Genomic DNA, 18,344 nt, shown 5'->3' on the forward strand with positions numbered 1-18,344 from the left:
ATTTCCAGGACCCAGAAAAAGCTATCATAATTTACCCCACCTTGTCTTTCCTTTGCAATATAAATAACAGTAGTTTTAAATAAACAGGTGAAGGGAGTGGGAAGGGAAATAAGCGCAGCCTACTTATTGCATGCCAACAATACGTTAATAAAAAATCAGAATAAAAGAGCCTACCTATATGCTAGTGGGATGTCGCAGACTATACGACATCGAACACACGCAGAGTGATTGTTTGGTATTCTGGAAGGAGGAAAATAAAAGCACTTCCACTAACTAAAGAAAATTAAATGTGGAAAAAAACAGAGACAAAAACAAGAAAAGACTGATGGCAGCTTGAATGTAGTGTATTTGGTTTTTCTTTTCCCAATATTGTGTGCCAAGTTCTGTACTCTTTCTGTTTCCAATTTTGCTTTCGGTGAAGGTTTCTCGAATCTCAGCAATCCCACACATAAACATTTATCGTTATATCCATTAAGTCTTAAGATTTTAGATTTTCAACTATGAGGGAGAACTCAGCCAAAGATGCTTGAAAGATAAATACGTTTAATTAGGGGCAGAGGATGATCATTAAAGGAAGTCTGACTGCTGCAGAAGTCATTAACAATCTTAAATGAAATTTTTATTTTTATGATAGCCATTTACATGTATAATAAGAGCCAATGATTCTTGGGAGCAGTGTGACAGAAACAGAGTGTGGCGAGAACTCATGTAAGACATACTATTTAAATGAGCTGGTGTTAGCGATTCATATTTGTTAATGAACTAGATATGCAGGGCTATAAGAATGAATGTTCTGATGCTTTAAATTTTAATATCTAGAAATCAAGGGTAAGGACCAATTACTAGAATTTCCACCCTTAAAGGAATAATTAATAATGATATAACAAATGTACCGCTCCAAACTTCTGGGGGGAAAAAAGTTTCATTTTAAAAAATTAAGATCAATACTTGAAAAACAGCCAACACACCCATGTCAAGCTGTAGTAGTTTGTGATCGCGGCAGCTTTTTGTGTTGGTCATGGGTCATAATTCTAAATGTTTTCATATACAATAGGCCATGTGAATGCCTTATCACCTGTAGTTAATGGGGCCTGTGATACAAATGAACAGGCTGTTCTTTGCTCTTACCTTTATGGTAAATAAACTAGCATTCTGGAGTCACGATAATTAAATAAAATGTAAATCCCTAATCTCATTTGGCTATTTGGACCAAGAAAGTTACCCGGCTATTACCTGTCTAGTTCTAATGATTAGTCGTGATTTATTGTTCTTTTTTTTTTATTGTTTCCAAAAGTGGTGCCTTGATGTCTAATGAAAAGAAATTGGTCTTAAAAAGCTACTCATTGTTTATCCTGACTCTTAGATAGCACATTTTTCTTCTGATAAAATATTTTTCTTATTTATTGTTCAAAACACACACTATAGACAATAACTCTAATTCGGGCGCTGTTTTATTTAGTAGTGTTTTATCCCTGGTGCCTGGCTGTCTACCATCATACCTCAGCACATAGCTCGACTCTGAGATAAGCCCCTCTCCTCCGCTCTCTCTCCCTGGCTTTCTGTAGTTTGTCTGCAGGATGCAGGTTTCGAGCTGAAGAGCGCAGTGGAGTTCTCACTGTGCCTTTCCGGTTCCAGCACAATCAGAGTTTTGTGTTTAGAATTGTCCTTGACATTCTTTTGTCCCACAATGGGGTGGACACAGTGTGCTGGAAACCATGACATCATTATCACTGACACAGACTTAAATAAATCACCTGCGTCTTGGCCTCTTTCTGCTTATTCAAGGATTCTTCATCTTCAGGAAGAAAGTGCCCTTTATTTTTACAAACCTTCATCCCAAGGGTGACTGGAAAATGCAAACTTTTACAAGTGTTTTAAAAATAAATATACTATGTGGTTTTAGACACAGTGTGCTGAGTCAGAGGTGTCTTGGAAAATGTTTAAGGTTAGGCGAGAGGCAGAAAGGCAGCCGGGAGGGGACTGCCGTTAACTCGCAGGGGACATGCCTAACCTCCCTGCTATGTCCTTCTGGGTATGGTTCACGTGGAACCTCGCCGAACGGGCAGAGACGTAGTGTTTCCAGTGCGTACCTGAAAAGGCTTAGTTTTCATTTTAATAAACCAAACTTGACTTAAAGGAAGAAAAAAAAAGGTTGGTGCTCAGTGAATCGAAGCAAAGTACACTGTAGGTAAAAAGTGACACCATCCCAGTGGCATGATCTTTGGGAAACGAGGTTATAGCTAAAGTTACTACAGAATCCAGTAGACACAAAGTGCCGGCTACACATGTGTACACCCAGCATTTAATAATTTGGGAAGCAACCACCTACTGTAACTTCTCTTTACTTTTTCATAAGAAAATGACAATGAGGAAGGAAGTGCAGCAGAAATCTTGAACATTACCACTATTATGCAAAAAAAAAAAAAAAAAAATGCTGTTAACTGTTTTCCCCTCAGTGACTTGATCTCTCAGATGGAAAACTTATGATACTTCTGACTCTTAGCTACCAGAAATCACATGAGATGAACAAGAAAGAAAGACACAAAAGCTATATTTATATCCAGTACTGAACTTCTCAGAAATACCTTCATGTAATTCCTTGCAGAGACTGATAAAAATATCAGATGAGGGAGCCTTTCAAACCGATCAATTATTACAATTGACAGTACAATATTGCTATATATTGAACTTCTAAATGTTTTATGCAAAATGTCTCTGTGAAAATAGTCTTAAATAAGAGAGAAGTCCAGGGCCAAGAATAAATTTAAAGTGGTTGTACAGTTTAAACAAATACCACTCAGGTTTTCTGACTGTTATATGTTCAGTGGCATTAAATTAGCATCTATTTAGTTTGCCTTATGAAGCCCAGAATTTTTCAATTCTGAATCCAGAAATAGATAAGCTGCAGGATACCTGTAAAACATATACTTGCATTTTGCTGTGACATTTGGGAGAAATTGTTCTTTTATCAAATAATTGTGACTAAAATACTATGAGCAAAAAATGATTAGAATAAATTCAGGAATTTAGAGACCAGTGTATGAAGTGCCTCTTGTTTTAAGTAAAATGATTATCACAGAGAGGTATTTATACTGGAGAGTGTTTGGTTGGTTCTCATTAGTATTGTTGTCAAAATACAACTTTTAAAAGTCTATGTTTCATTTATGTACTTGGAAGATTTTGAACTGTTCCCTGTCCTTCTCTGCCCTCTCACATAAGCTACAATTGGGTAAATTCAAGAGTCCTCTCGTTTTTCACACTCTTCCTATTTTAAAATACTGCAGTTTTAGAAAATGGCCTCTTATCATTTATAAGTCTTCAACTTGAATGTTACACATTTTTGTCTTCATCAGAACATTGAGCTGTTGTTCTGTCTGTATGGTTTTCCTCAGAAAACGACTCTGATTACCTCCTGGGGCGTAAGTAAGGAAGGGGGATATGTGTGGAGTGGTAAGGAAAGTCATAAGGAAGGCGTGTTTTCTAAGGTTACATAAAAGCAGTGAAACAGGTGTTTCCAGTACCTCTGGGATGCTTGTCTTATAAACTGGACATTACAAGTTTCAAAACGTAGAATTCGATTTTTTAAAAACTATGCTTGCCTAGGTTAGTGCCATCCAAAGAGGGGACAAGTATGAAAATAAAATAAGAAGTTCAGACTTGCCACCAACCGTCCAGGGTTCCTAGAGGCATAGCAGCTAGCGGGCCTCTTTGTCAGTACAAATACTAGTTGCTTTTGACCCTTATTGAAAAAATAATATCTTTCCCCCTGTTTGTCACTAGAACTGCCACCAGAAGAAAAGCCCTTCATTTGCCCCAAATAAGCACCTCTGTTTTTCACAGCTTGCAGTAATGCTTAAAGTAAATAAGTTTTTGTGCAGCTAGCTCTATTGGATTCATTCAATTGCCTGAACAAAGCTATTGTTTGGAGGTTTACAACAAGCCTTTTCTCTGTTCCCTTTAAAAGACGCGTCCTTGTTCCTGCGCTTGGCATGCTTAGTATAGTAAGCCTTTTTACAATTTTCAAATGCTAAAGATAATTTTCCCCCACAGAAGAAATGAAGGAAGACTATGACACTATGGGGCCGGAAGCCGCGATCCAGACCACAATTAACAATGGGACAGGTAAGCCGAGAGGAGCACCTCTGTCCCGTGTCCCGGGGGGCTGGCGAGCGGGGACAGAAGCAGGGACCCTTCCTTTTGCGCCTCCGCCGCTTCACAGTTAAGTCAGGCCTCACGAGTCTCTCGTTTCGCTGCAAATCCGAATTCTCTGTATCTTGGTATTTGGTTCAGCCGGTGTATCTTAAACCCCTCATTCTGCCTGTGAACGCTGAGAATAATGAACTCGGTGAATAAATCCTCTCAAAGCACGAGTTTGGCAAATTTCTGTAGGTACCTTTTATTTTAAAAGCTTGCACAAGTCATTTTAAAATCAGGATGCAACGTGCCCCGTCCAGCCGCCGCTTGCTATTAGTCTTTTGGAATTCAAGTGATACGGTGTAATTTTGTTGGTAAAATATTTTTCTCAGAAAGAGAAGCCAAATTTCCATGCCCATTCCTCACCAAAACTGACACTCTGAGTCCCCTTTTGTCATTTCTCTTCCTTTAATGCTCAGTGTCCTCCAACCCTTCTAAGTAATATTTTCTAAGCACAAATTTTATAAAGAAAACCTGATACGTTTACCTCTTTTTAGTGAAGCCAACAACAAAAAGCCAGTGGGAAGGTAGTAAGTGGTGTTTTGTCCTGCGATGTCGCTGCTCTAGAAGGGGCTTCAGGACAACTGTGAAAGGCCCCGTGTCCCCCACACGGCGCCTTCCCGCACGGCCTCAGGTCACCAGCGCAGATTTGCGTGGACTCGCTGTGTTCACCTCTCTTCTCCTGAAAAGCGCTAATTATTTTTGGTGTTTCAAACAATCCTTCAACTGCCATTACAAATGTTAGCACGGTGCCCAGGTTAAGGTTGCCTCCCAAAGCAAATCCAAAAAACATCAACTGCCTCAACTCAGATCGCCAATCGAGAAAAGTTACTGTTTTAGGAAGTTTTAGAAATGTGAATAGTGAAGATGATATTCCTCTCTCTCGTGTTGATATACATCATAATAAACTGCTCATGCTGTGCTTCTATTTAGAATGCTCTTATTAATAACGTACAGGGCACTAATTCACGTTCTTGGGTGTAAAATAAGAAAAAACAATGAAAATCTAGGTACAAAAATAAAACTGCATGATATAGGATTTTGGAAAACGTATAAAATTAGGAACCAACAATCCTACTTTTTAGATACGGCTCTGGCAATAACTAGATTATGACCTTGGGCAAGTCAATTACCCTCTTTGGAATTCACTTTCTACACCTGAAAAATAAATAGATGGAACTAGTTGTTTCTTAAGAATGTTTCTAGTTTTAATAGTCTCTGTTGCAGGAGTACCCTCACCGTGTAAAACAGAAACATGATGAAATAACTTTATATAAAAACGTAATTATAAATAACACAAATTAGATACTTTCTATAGAATGTCCCAACTCAGATAAAAAAATGGCTTCGTGTTCCTTTTAAAAATAAATATTAAATTTCAATTCAAGCCTAAATAAATGCTAATTTTATTAACTTTCTCACTTTATTGAAAGTGTCACAAAAATAAATGTTTCCCCAAAGGGACAATTTACTAGTTGTTTTACACATTCAAAGTTTAAAGGGAAGAAAAATTGTTCCTATTCTGAAGATTTAAAAATCAGTTTTGAATGTTCTTTCACCTGGCCTCTAGATCCGTTTCCCACACTGCTTACTACTCCTTACCGTGTGTTTGAACTTAGCCAATAAACAAACAATAGTAGTGGCTGAGGGTCTTCTCTGAGGTCACTGTCGCGTGTATGTGTGGTAGGAGATGGGTCAGGCAGTCCGAGACATGGTTATTATTTCATTTGGAAGATGAGACTAACTCTCAAGAAATTATAATGAACAATAAGTGAAAATATGGGATAATTATGCAACAAGTGGCAGGGCCCATAGTCATGTCAAGTTACAGAAGTGGGAGAGACCCTGTTGCATTAGGGTTAGAAAAGGTCTCATGATGGTCGTGAAACCCAGACTAAGTACGTTTTCCACAGTCGTAGAGGAGTAAGGAAGGGCTTTCTAGCAAGGGGAGGAGTATGTTGGCCATCGGAGGAAACTGTGATATTTATTCAGAGACTAGTAAAAGGATTTGGCCGGGTCCTAGGAGGCAGTTCAAGGGAGATGAAGTGCACACTGAAGCTGAAGCCAGCTGATGCAGAGTGCAGAGCAACAAACAAAAGTTTGGGTCACGTTACACTACCCTGATTTTTTTGGGGGGGAAAAAAACCAGACTTTGAAAGACCGACTAGAAATCATTGTAGTTATTCAGGTGTGGAGTGATAAAAGCTTGTCCCAGGGTGGTGGCAACGGTGAAATTAGCAGCATGGCTTCTTAACAACCGATTGATTCTCTCGGTGATGGCGTCAGAATAGTTTCAAGATTACGCATTTGTGTGTTTAGACCATGGCGATACTTGCTATTTCTAGATAAGTGGAAGAAAGGTCCAGTTTTGGGGAGAAGACCTTGAGCTGGTCTTCAGACACAAATGTTTTCATATAGAAGTTAGACAAATATATAAGAGAACACGAGACTGTCCATTGAAAATGAGGAATTGAAACCCAGGAAGTCAAGGTTTGCTATAGATATTTGAGAGCCATGCAAATATATTCAGGTAGAATTTAATATTTTGGGACTATGAGACTCACAATTGAGAGTGTGTTTATTGAAACAAGTATAAAGCTGAGGCCAGGGCTCCTGGTGGGTAGAAAGAAGAGCCAAATTCATTGAAAGAAGAAAGATTGTAAGAGAGACAAATATATTAAACATTCAGAACACAAAGACAGAAGGTTTCAAAAAGGAGAGAATGGTCAATTCAATCAAAGGTTCAAACAGCTACAATTGCAAACGAATGCTGAGCAGATACATTGAACTCGGTAATTAGGAATTTACTGCTGATCCTCAGTTCATAGCTCAGCCCTGTTAGAGAATGAACACCTCTCTCTTCCCGACCATAAGCTTACTGCTTCTTTCACTCTCGCGTCTTTTTAGATCCTAAATACATGTGGAATAAGACATCTTTTCTGGTTGAAATTACTGATTAATTGACTGTATCTTTCTTTTCACCCAAATCCTCCTGTTGAGGATCCAGCTGGCCTTCTCTAACCACCCCAACTTAAATGAATGATATCTTCCTCCAGTGAACTCATAAAACAAATCAGCTAACCTTTCCATAGATGCTGTAGAGTGTTGTTAATTAATGTGTTGTCTCTTCCAGATTAGATTGAGGACTCTGAAAGCACAGATTATTTCTGAGGCTACCACGTTGTCTATAAGTGTGCCTTAAAATTAATAGGCTCTCAATAAATGTTTTGATGAATGAATGAATATGGAATTGTTTAACGTCAGATTCCATTTTCCTTTTCTAATCAAAGCAGAACCAACAGACATTGGAACAGATAACTTTTTTTAAAGTTACACAAATTTTCTGATAAAAAGTGTTGTTATTAACTTGAATAACTTGTAGAAGGAAGACAAGGAAGCTGTCCCTAATATTTCTCTCTCAATACCCAACAGGCAAATTTCATTCCTAACTAAAAGTAAGGAAAACACCTCTGAAGTTCTTCCTTGATTTTACAAATCTACTAAATAGTAAGGTTTAACTTTATATAAATAAAGCAGTCTTTTAGAATCTAAAAGCATCTTCATAATATATTCTACTGAGTTTAAATCTGTAAGAAGTAGTGGGGAGGTTCAGTTGAATTGAACCACAAGATTCTAACATTAAAAGTTACACTCCAGAACAGTTCCTTAACTGTAATTTGATAGTTGAGGAAACTGTAGTAAAAAAAAAATTTTTTAAATCGCCACATAGCTAATAGGTCGCAGATTTGGGAATGAATTCTAAATCATCAGACATATTCTTTTGCCTCAGAAGGTTTTCCACCACTCTGAGGAGCTGATCCTGCTAGAACACTGGAACAGTTACATACTTTATCTAATTTGTCATCAAGTACTATCAGTTCTACTGTCACAAATACCATGTATCACTTGTATCCTTTTAAATACTCATTTTTCATCTATTACAATATCTTTCTAACTGGGCTCCCTGTTTTCAATCCCTAATTTATTTAATACATTCTTCACCCCAACAAAGTTAGCTAGAAGTTGTTTTCCTAACACTCCATTGTTTTCAGAATGAGGTGGCTTCTGAGCTGAGTTGGCACCCTCCATGGTCTAACCCCGTCTTGCCTTTAATACCACTTCCTAAAATATGCCCCAGCTCTGTAAGACTGTTTACCATTCATACTCCTTTGCCTTTGCTCATGGTTTTCCTTCAGCCTAGGAGGCCACTCATTCTTTCTTAGCCTGAGACCTTTCTTAGCCTGACTGCCTGCCTTATATACATTCTTAAAGGTCATCTCCACAGGAAGCCACCGTGCAGTGTCCAACTCAGGGTTAACCACTCATTCCTTTGAGGGTCTCCTTATAGGATTTATTTCATTCTCTCATATTATACTTAGTCACCTGCAGGCGTGTTTCTCCCCACTAGAATGTAAACTACATGAGGGCAGGAATGCTATGGCTTTGGGTCACTTTATTACCATAAATCCTGGAGTGGTCTAGGTGAGAAAGAGTTTTTGAAGAAATAAGGGAGTGAATCAGAGAAAAACAATACTTGCCTTCCCTTTCATCTTTTCAGGTTGACATATTTTTGATACCTGACCTGAAAGAACCAACCAGATATTTTTATCTCCCATTATTCTAGTCTCCCAAACAAGAAAGACTCAGTTACATTGTTTTTGTTTTGTTTTTTAAAATATATCTTTATTGATTTCAGAGAGAGGAAGGGAGGGGGAGAGAGGGAGAGAGAAACTTCAATGATGAGAGAGTCATTGATTGGCTGCCTCCTGCACGCCCCCGACTGGGGATCGAGCCCGCAACCCGGGCATGTGCCCTGACAGGAATCGAACAGCCATCTCCTGGGTCCAATATTGATGCTCAGCTGCTAAGCAACACCCAGCTGGGCTCAGTTACATTTGATTGCTCTCTAGCCTTCATGTCCTCTATTTCTCAGTTCACATTCTTCCAGTAATTCTTTCCTCATTGTCTAAGCTCCCTTGCTAGTATCCTTAATTGCACCTTAGGACCCATAGGGCAAAATCCACATTCTGCTCTGGTATTAAGTGCCATCCATTTCATACCAACAGTGCTTCATTCTTGTCAGACCAAATCCTTGGTAATGTCAAAAAAGAATCACATTTATGCCAACCTGCATCTGTGCCATGCTATTCCTTGAGAGGCTTATCTTGCTCTCCCCTTTCCTCCGGTCATCCCAGTGCTCCCCACCCTTTTTTTCTTCAGGGCCAGCTCACATCCCTTTTCCTTGGTGTGGTCATCCTTGAACACCCAGACCGCATCTCTGAAGTCCCACAGGCCTCAGGTGCACACGACTAATTTTAGCAGCTGAGCTGTTCCTCTTTAGATTGTTTGCACCTATTTCACCCAGCTAATTTCATGAGGGCAAAGAATTTCTTCAGCTGTAAATTGGAGGTAGATTATCATGATAGCTACCTCACAGGACTGTTAATGTAATTAAATACATAATGTATACATTTGCTTTAGTAAGTGCCCCTCAAACTATTTGCTTTAAGCAAAAGACTACTCCTTGTTTCCCTCAAAGTGTCAGGTACAGCAGTAAATACACATGGTACAGATTGTGACTGGTAAAATGAGTGAATGAATGAATGAATGAATGAATGAATGAACAAGTAATTGGAGAAGAAATGGGCTCTGAGAAGGAAGCCCCAATAAGGGAAAACATTCCCTGTGGAGAGGATTAAGTCCAGCATCTTCATAGTAAAGTTAGGATTTAAGTTGCTAAAATCAACTTGTTAAAAGCAAAGAACAACCTCCTAAGGTATCGCTACTTTTTTACAGCAAAGCTAGATTAGCAGCATAGCAAAATTGACTTATAACAACATAAGCATCAGAAACTCTGATTTATATTAATAACTTTCCACATTGCCTTCAATGTTTCTACATTTGTTTTAATGTTTTAAAAATGAAAGAGCATTGTATGTTTTAACGCGTAAGACAAAGAATGCATTTTTACAAAGAACCTCCCGTCTTTTCGATGTTAATCAGATTCAAATTCAGAATGAAATTATTATGTAGAAGTTTTAAGAGTGTATGAAAAAAACTGTTTTCCAAGAAGATTAGAGAAATGGAAAAACTTAGGAGCATTATGAACATGAGTTTGCCTAAAAGCTAGTAGTAGCAGGGATCTATCTTAGGTACATGATGATCATTAGCATTAATGCGGTTCCACGTTCAAACCCAGACCCAAATAGGCCCCTGTTGTTTCCTCTTTGAAAGTGTGAAAGTTATATTTACCCAGACAATCTACTTCTGTAGTTATAACGGGCTATTAATAACCACCTGGGTCTTTGCTTCCTTTGCTGGAAAAAGAAAAGCACCTTGCATCTAGAAACTGGGCAAAGCCAATTTAGGTCTTAGTTCTTAATCTTACATAACGCAAGCAAATTATTGTCCAAGAAGTAACTACATATATTGACTCTAGATATAGTCATTAAACATGCTTCCAATATTTTAAGAATAATATATAACTGCTTCTACATATGAAAGGCAAATGTTGTTTTGGGGTGCTACAGATTCTAGGGTCAGATAAACTACATTTCAAGATTTGGTAGCATTTATAACGTTTGTGTATAATGACCATGAAAGCTGTCAAAGATTTTCCTTTACTTGGTCACTGACTAGCATCAGGAATCATATCTTTTTTTTCCTGTCTTGTGTAACAATCAGATAAACAAAGAATAAAATATTTGTCACTTGTTAATAACCACTAAGGTACAGTCATTCTTTTCAGTCAGAGTATTTCTTTTGTGCAGAATTTGAGCTGAGGCTTGAGAAAGAAATTTTAAGGAAATAGAAAATCTAATTCCAGTCCTTAAGGAATGAAAAATCTTATGGTGTCAAGAGAAAAAAAAAACACCAAAAATCATAATGACAGAAAGGCAAAATTTACAAATAAATACTTATAACCTCATTAGCTATTCAGATCGATAGTCACTTAAGGAGACCCTACTAGGTGCAAGGCATTTTGTTAAGCATCAAGAAAAACACAATGAATAATTACTGTCATTAAGGACTTCCATTCAATTGGGTGAACGAAACAATGGTGGATGAATAAGAAATATGTGTAAAATGTTTAACACAATGTTAGACATAAATGTTCAATCCTTGCTAGTCATTATTTTTTATTATTATTATAACAGTATATGGATTAAGATGTTTTATTTGAAACACAACAAGCTATGTAGGTTCAAGTGAAAAGTGCTCTCTCTTGCAGAGGGCATCTGACAGAGTATAGGATCAAGTATTAGAGACATGAAAATGGAAGACTGTAAATTGGAGGAAAGGTTCTCTTCAGGACAAATGCTTGCTGAACATGCCTCTGTGCAAAAGAGGAGAGAAAGGCTGAAATGTAAGACTGGGTGAAAGATGGAGTAGGTTATCAGCAGAGTTGTGAGGGGATAGCTTCAGACGGTAGCCTTGGCTATGGGCAGGTACACGTGTTTAGCAATAGATTAAAAAGGAAGGAAGAATGATGGTAGAGAGATTTTGGTTGAATTTAAGGTAGTTTAGGGAATTTACATCATGTGGGTTGCATTGTATGAAGTAAACAGGAAAAGAGCTCCTCAGTTGACAGTAAGGGGATGCGAGAAGGATTGGAATCTTGAGGACTGAAAATACAGAGAGTTGCTGTAAACAATGTAGAGAGGTTCATTTATCATCCTAAAAGAATATCCTATTTTGATAACATAGACTGAAACAAGTCAATACAATTATTAAAGTTTCTTTAGACATTCTGGGTACTCTAGGAGCAGGGGAAATGAGCTAGATTTAAATTTGGCAAGGTAAGAATGCAAGAATAAACGACAGGGATGGAAATGATGTCAGGCTCCAGGGTGAACTGAGGCAGGTGTAAAATCAGAGTGGGCGAAATAGACTGGGGGGCTTGTCAGGGCCTCATCGGCACGATGAAGTGCCCGTTTCAAGGGCATGAGGAACGCATTGATGGGAAAGGACAGGACGCTGAAATCAGAGATCGAAAGTCCCAAGCCCTGGTGCACAGAGTGGAACCGTCCCAGGGTTAGCCCGGCGCCGAGGTGCGGCATCCGTGTTGCTGGGCTAGAGAAAGTCAAAGCCCTGCGAAGCCAGGATTCCCCACGGACTGTCTTCTGAGTAATGAAGTTTTCCAAAAATGATAGTAATGGCAGCCTGGGGTGAAGATAATAATAGGATGAGTGTCATTTTACTTGTGCTCTATGGGTAGTGTAAGAAAATATAATGGAGAAGATGGGTGACTTAAACTTCAAAAAATACTATCACAGATTGGAGGCTTTTTGAGGCTAGAGGTTTCGTTTGCTCTTCTCCGTATTTCCTCTCAGTAGGCACAGCGTTTATATAGTGTTGGTGGTTGGTAAACAGGTTATTTGTTGAATTCATGAATAAATGAATGAACAAAAATTAATAAACTGGGAACACTAGTTTGAAACCGTAATGTGAATTAAAGAGTACGCTGACCCATCCTCTTTGCTCTGGGGGTGAAGACAGGTGAAAGCAGGAGTGGCCGTGCTGGAAAGGCTGTGAGGATGGAAGTTATCAACGGATGACACAGTTTCATTTAATCTGAGGAAGTGGAACGCAGAGGAGGGTATCAGTAAGCATGTGGGGGGTAAACAAGTAATATGTGAGATGGGAAAGCAGATTGAACCGGGAATAAAGTGCCTAGTCCTAAGTTAAACTTGAGACTTCTTTATTTACTACAACCATAATAGTTAATCAAGGTCTTCATAAAGTTACTCTGTATTGAGTGCCCTGAGAAACATGATTAAAAATAAGAAATATCCAAATTAGGAAAATACGATTCTTAAAAATTAAATGGAAATTTTTAATAAGCATCTCAAGTGGAGAATTTGGAGAACTTTTATGGTGTTTTTGCTTTGCCCCAATAGATTTAGATGTGGATCACCCAGTAAAAAAAATAAGCATGGGATTCAGAAAAGCAGGAACATGAAAAGAAAAACAGGGGGAAAAAATTTAAATTTAATATTTTATTTACATTGAAGTTGATATTTACATTGGCTTTCCCCACATTCTGTGGTGTTCTTATGTTGTTTAGAACTATTTATAATGTCATAGTGAACTTTTCAGCATCCAGAACCTATTCAGATCATAGCCAGTCAGTCAGGCATGGTGAGAAACTAAGAAGATGGTGTTCTCTCGCTCTTTCTCATAATGAGTCATTATGATATAGCTGAAAAGTGATGGGTTAGGAGTCAGAATACATGAGTTCTCTATCGAGCTCTTCCAGAAATTACTTGTGTCACTTTGCATGAGTCCCGGACCACACTGTACCTTAGTTGTATCATTTGTTTAATGAGGAAATTAAACTAGAAATTTTGGACTCCACTCCACCCAACCCTTCTTTCTAATGATTTTACCCAGAGAAAACAAAAAGCAAGGGCTGTGATAGTTAGCATGGGAGGGAGACGTTCTCAGGGGTCCTGCCTCATGATATTATACCCAGGACTCCACGGTCACACAGGGCCCTGGGCTCGAAGGACCTCACCTTTGGTTCAGTGCTTTGCTGTTGACATTTTGCACTGGGCCCCACAAATTATGTAGCCAGTTCTGCTTATACCTCACCAAATGCACTAGGATAACAGTAGAGTGTAAACCAGGATGGGACGGGGTGGGATCAGGGATTTGAGTGCTAACGGACCGCGTAGAAACGCCAGTTCTGTCCAGGTTTAGACTCCTCCAAGGGTCTCCTGAATAACTGAATCCCAGGTAAAGATCTAGACCTAGATTGAAAATCTTCCTTGAGCAAGAAACATCATAGGGCAAGGTACAAGTCTCCTAAATTGGTAATATTAGTGATGAGATTGCAGGCTAGCAAATGGTTAAGCCTCATTAAGCGCAAATTCTGAGTCACATCATTAACACAGAGAAAGTGGGGAAAAGAGTAAGAAATTTTCTGTACCTTTATTATCTTCTTGGTTTAAAAACTTCCAGTTCCTCTTATTATTCTTACATGGAGATTAAATTGAAACTTTTAAATTAACTAGCTTTCTAATATGGGTAACAGAAGCCACCCAATTTTGATCATGAGATATTTCTCAGCAAGGGTTGAGTGGACGTATAGTGTTAATCAATTGTGCAAGATCAGTTTATTAGATAATTCAATTAGTACCTAAATACTTAACAAGGAGCCATATTAATATAAAGCCCGTCTTTTTCTTCTTTTGTATGATATCTATCACATTTTTATATGATGGAAGAGTTTTATCATCCAGTCAGATATGTCATGAAAATTCTCTTTTTAATTTTTAAGTTAATGTCATACAAAGAGTTTTCAAAAGTAAAGATAGGTTCTGAGGAGGGAAAACAGAAGTAACACTTGGCAGGTTAGACAGGAGTGTCACTTTCAGACTGTAATCAGTGTACACCAAGAAGAGCCTGTCACTTCCTGGCTACTGAATGCTGATGCTGTGGTTTTATTAGCTTTGTTTGCGATTAAAAGCAGCTATCTTCAGAGCAAGAGTTCTCACAAGAAATAACTGATATCTCAAGCTTTTTAAGTGTCTCCTTCATTCATTCAAAAAATATTCAATAAGCAATGTTTTCCCTGTGACATTAGCTGTAGTTTCCAGACAACTCCAAAATATATTTTCTGAACCTGTGTATGCGGATCCTCCATCAGAAAGCTGTGCTGATTTGAAGTTTTAATGGCAACAAATAAGGCACATGAAAGAGCAAACTGATTAGGGTGATTAATTAACTGAAATTATGGAATTCTGAAACTTCAAGGATACTCTAGAAAGAATATACTGGCTCATTTTATAGATGAGGATATTGAGATTTAAAAAATACAAATAGCTGAGCCAATATGAGGAGTCCAGTGACCCAGAACTTGGTCTAATTATTTAGTGATTGAGCATTAGCTGTATGCCAGGCGCTGTACAAGGACCTGGTAATATAAAGTTAAATAAGACATGGTCCATGCCTCTGTCAGCTCACAGACATGTAAACGACAGATTACAACATCACATGATAAGTTCAAATATTGAGATATACAGATGGTGCTCAGTAAATGCAGACCAAGGGTATGAACTCAGATTGAAATAGTCAGGAAGGCTTCCTGACCTGGGAGTAATTCTGGGCTGTTTCCCGAAACCATGTTACTGAATGTCTTATTTAGCCAGGTGAGGCAGAGAATTGAGTTCCTAGACTAGTGATTCTTAAACTGGGCAAGTGTCAGAATCCGCTGATGGACTCGTTAAAACACATATTGCTGACTTCACAGGTCTGGGTTGGCTCCCAGGAAATTGCATTTCAAACAGGTTCCCAGGTGATACTGAATCTTTGAGCCTGGAAACCACATTCTGAAACCAGTGCTGTAGAGTATCCTTACATGTCGTGTATGTGCAAAGCTCACTGAATTACTGGGCAAAACCACCATACTTTATAAACCCCTCTAAAATACAATAAAATAGTCTAAGAGTCTTTTCAGTAATATACCAATTCCAAATTTTAAATTCCATCATAATGTGAAAGATAATACATATTATCTAACTTGGGAATGTTTTTTAAAGGCATGGATTCTGTAGATACATAGCAATCGAACTGTCTAAGGGTTAGTCGTCTCTCCATCTTGATATTCACATTTCTCTGACATAAACCTCAGTTTAAAATTAGACTCTGCCCCTGACGGGGCTACTTCCTGCTGTTTGGGGAGCTGCTTGATCCTGCAGAGCAGTGCGGATTCCCATCCCCTGTTCCTTCTGCAACTCTCTCTCCCAGACCTCTCACGCGTGGGACTCTTGTTGGCATCTGAACGCGTGTTCCCCCGAGGAAACCGCGTCTGAGCAGGCGTGGAGAGACCAACCCAGACTCCGTACGAAATCCCAAGAAGAGAAGAGAACTTTGCCGCTCTCGATGAGCCTTCCCTGGCTTCACACACACCTCTGTAGCGCCCGAGGCCCTGTTGGGCTGCCCACGTAGCTGTGTAATGAGAAAAAGATCATCCCCTTCCCTCAGGGTTGCATTTAGACATCTGCTGCCGATAAGGATATTGGAAGCCTTCTGCAGAAAGGCCCACGTGCATTTCTAACGATGAGATGCTTATATTCCATTAATTAGTCAACTTTAAACAGAGCAGCCATGAGACTTTGTATACCTCAACAAATGCTGAGGGTGGTCTCCTTTAATCTAAGAAATTCAATACAAATGACCAAATCAAAAATAGTTTTCTATGTTTTCTTATCATCTAAAATGTTATTAATAAAGCGACAGTTTTTTGAAAAGATGATGAATACAGTTGCCTACATTTGTGATTGTTTCTTCTGGTCCCTTCTCCTGGATATATGACGTGAATGAAAGCCGGATTATATATAAATGCACAATTTATACATTATACTGAGGAAATACCCACATATACATATATATAATCCCCTGCTATACATTTGTGCATTTATATGTCTGTATATTGCAGAATCACAAACATTTTAGTTATGTGTCTACATATGAGAGTCACAGAACTAGGAAAAGTTTCATCAATCAACATGAGTGTGTCTCCATCCCAGCCACATTCTGGCACTAGTAGGCACTCAATAAACAGTTATTAAGCAAGGGGATAGGTGAATGATTCCACTCAGGTATTTGCATACACTTGCTTCAGCTCTTCTGGAGCCTCCAAGATATTTTCCTTTCCAAAAGAATTATTTATTCATTTTGATGTTGATTAAAATGACTTAGCATAATATTCAAATATATTTCTTCAATTTTTAATGAAAATTAAAAACATGCTGGGTACTAGACAAGGGATAATAGAGCACCTGTCTTCCTACATGAACCCGTGCTTGTTACAAATAAAGAAAATAAATGGTGAGCCTATAGAAGTAAAGAGAGGGAAACAGAAAAGGAGTAGGATTAAGTATCAAGGTTTCGTTATAATTTAACTACTTGTAAATACTGATTAAAACTCACTTTTAAGAATCTATGAGAAAGTATCCTAAAACAACTCAACTGTTGGGGGGTGGTGACTGATTGAAGACCGATATATCTCTTTTATTTAGAGCTCTGTCAACATTGCTTGTCTTTTAGTCAATAATTTTTAAAGTCAGTCCATAGTGATATTATTATCTATCTAAAAAAATCAGTCTCTATCTTAAGCTAGACATAAAAGTATTTATGAAAGTATCATTAATAAACATTAGTATGATACTGACTATCATATTTATAAGAAATTTGAGGCTTTTTTGACTTGCAGGCACCTAGAAATTTACCCTAGCAATAATAAAATACATGTGGCTATGAGGAAGCATTTTTAATTAATGAAATTCTTTTTTTAGAGAAAGAAAAGTTTACTCGACCTTCGGGAAGGTTGAGATATTTGCAAGACATTAGGGTAAATTTTAGGACTAAATACAAAATCTCTGGAGAAGGTACGGGAAGAAATTACTTGAGGTTTCTTGTGAATTTTATTATGGTTTGATCATAAATACCATGCGAATATCCTTTGTCAGTGTATTTTGGCAGTTCTTCCTAGGAGACCAAGGCGTGAAGAGGATTACCAAAAAAAAAAAAAAGGTTGATTTTAGACTTGAAAAACGCAGTGGGGAATTCTGTAACTTTCTAGCCAATTTTCTGCCTCATTCCTCTGTCCACTCTACAGTATTATATTACAAAATCTTTGCAAACCCAAAAATGCAAACTTCCAAATAGAATCAAAACTTCATTCTTCTTAACAATTTTGAGAATAACCAAACTGTAATCCCATCACTTGTTCTATTATAACAATTAGGATGATTTGGGGTCCAAGTGACTGAAACACACATGGCCTAAAGTTAGAAAAGGGGATGTCCCGAGTCACAGAATCTAAGGAAGGTTGACAAGAGAGCTCCCGGAAGGACAGAGGCGCAGCGTGGCCCCAGAAGCAAATCCAGCTACGAATGTACTGTCTGGACCAGCTACTTGTCTCTGCTTCCCTCCGTCATCTGCTCCGCACTCCAGCTTCATAAACCTTACTCTATATGGGGTATATCAATTCCTTTGTTCTACTTCTTACACCTATAGTCACTGAACTCAATTAGGTTTGTCGGCTACCCCCGAACCAATCAATAGTTTGGCCTAGAGAATGTAGGACTCAGATTGGTTCCCTTTAGGTGCAGCTTAATACACTGTGACTGGGGGAACAGGAT

The 18,344-nt window shown here is 38.3% G+C and overlaps 1 protein-coding gene across 3 annotated transcripts in view; it reads left to right on the forward strand.

The window, feature by feature from the left end:
• The window catches only part of ZEB2 (zinc finger E-box binding homeobox 2), a 125,942-nt gene that overhangs the window by 88,692 nt on the left and 18,906 nt on the right, over nt 1-18,344 (forward strand). For all 3 annotated transcript variants that reach the window (XM_087819869.1, XM_087819868.1, XM_087819870.1), the window contains exon 4: nt 4,051-4,122. In XM_087819869.1, the coding sequence (XP_087675995.1) occupies nt 4,051-4,122 (72 nt within the window). The remainder of the gene's footprint in view (nt 1-4,050; nt 4,123-18,344) is intronic.

Source organism: Miniopterus natalensis, chromosome 8 (assembly GCF_054644295.1).
Source record: "Miniopterus natalensis isolate mMinNat1 chromosome 8, mMinNat1.hap1, whole genome shotgun sequence".
NCBI classification, from domain to species: Eukaryota; Metazoa; Chordata; class Mammalia; order Chiroptera; family Miniopteridae; genus Miniopterus; species Miniopterus natalensis.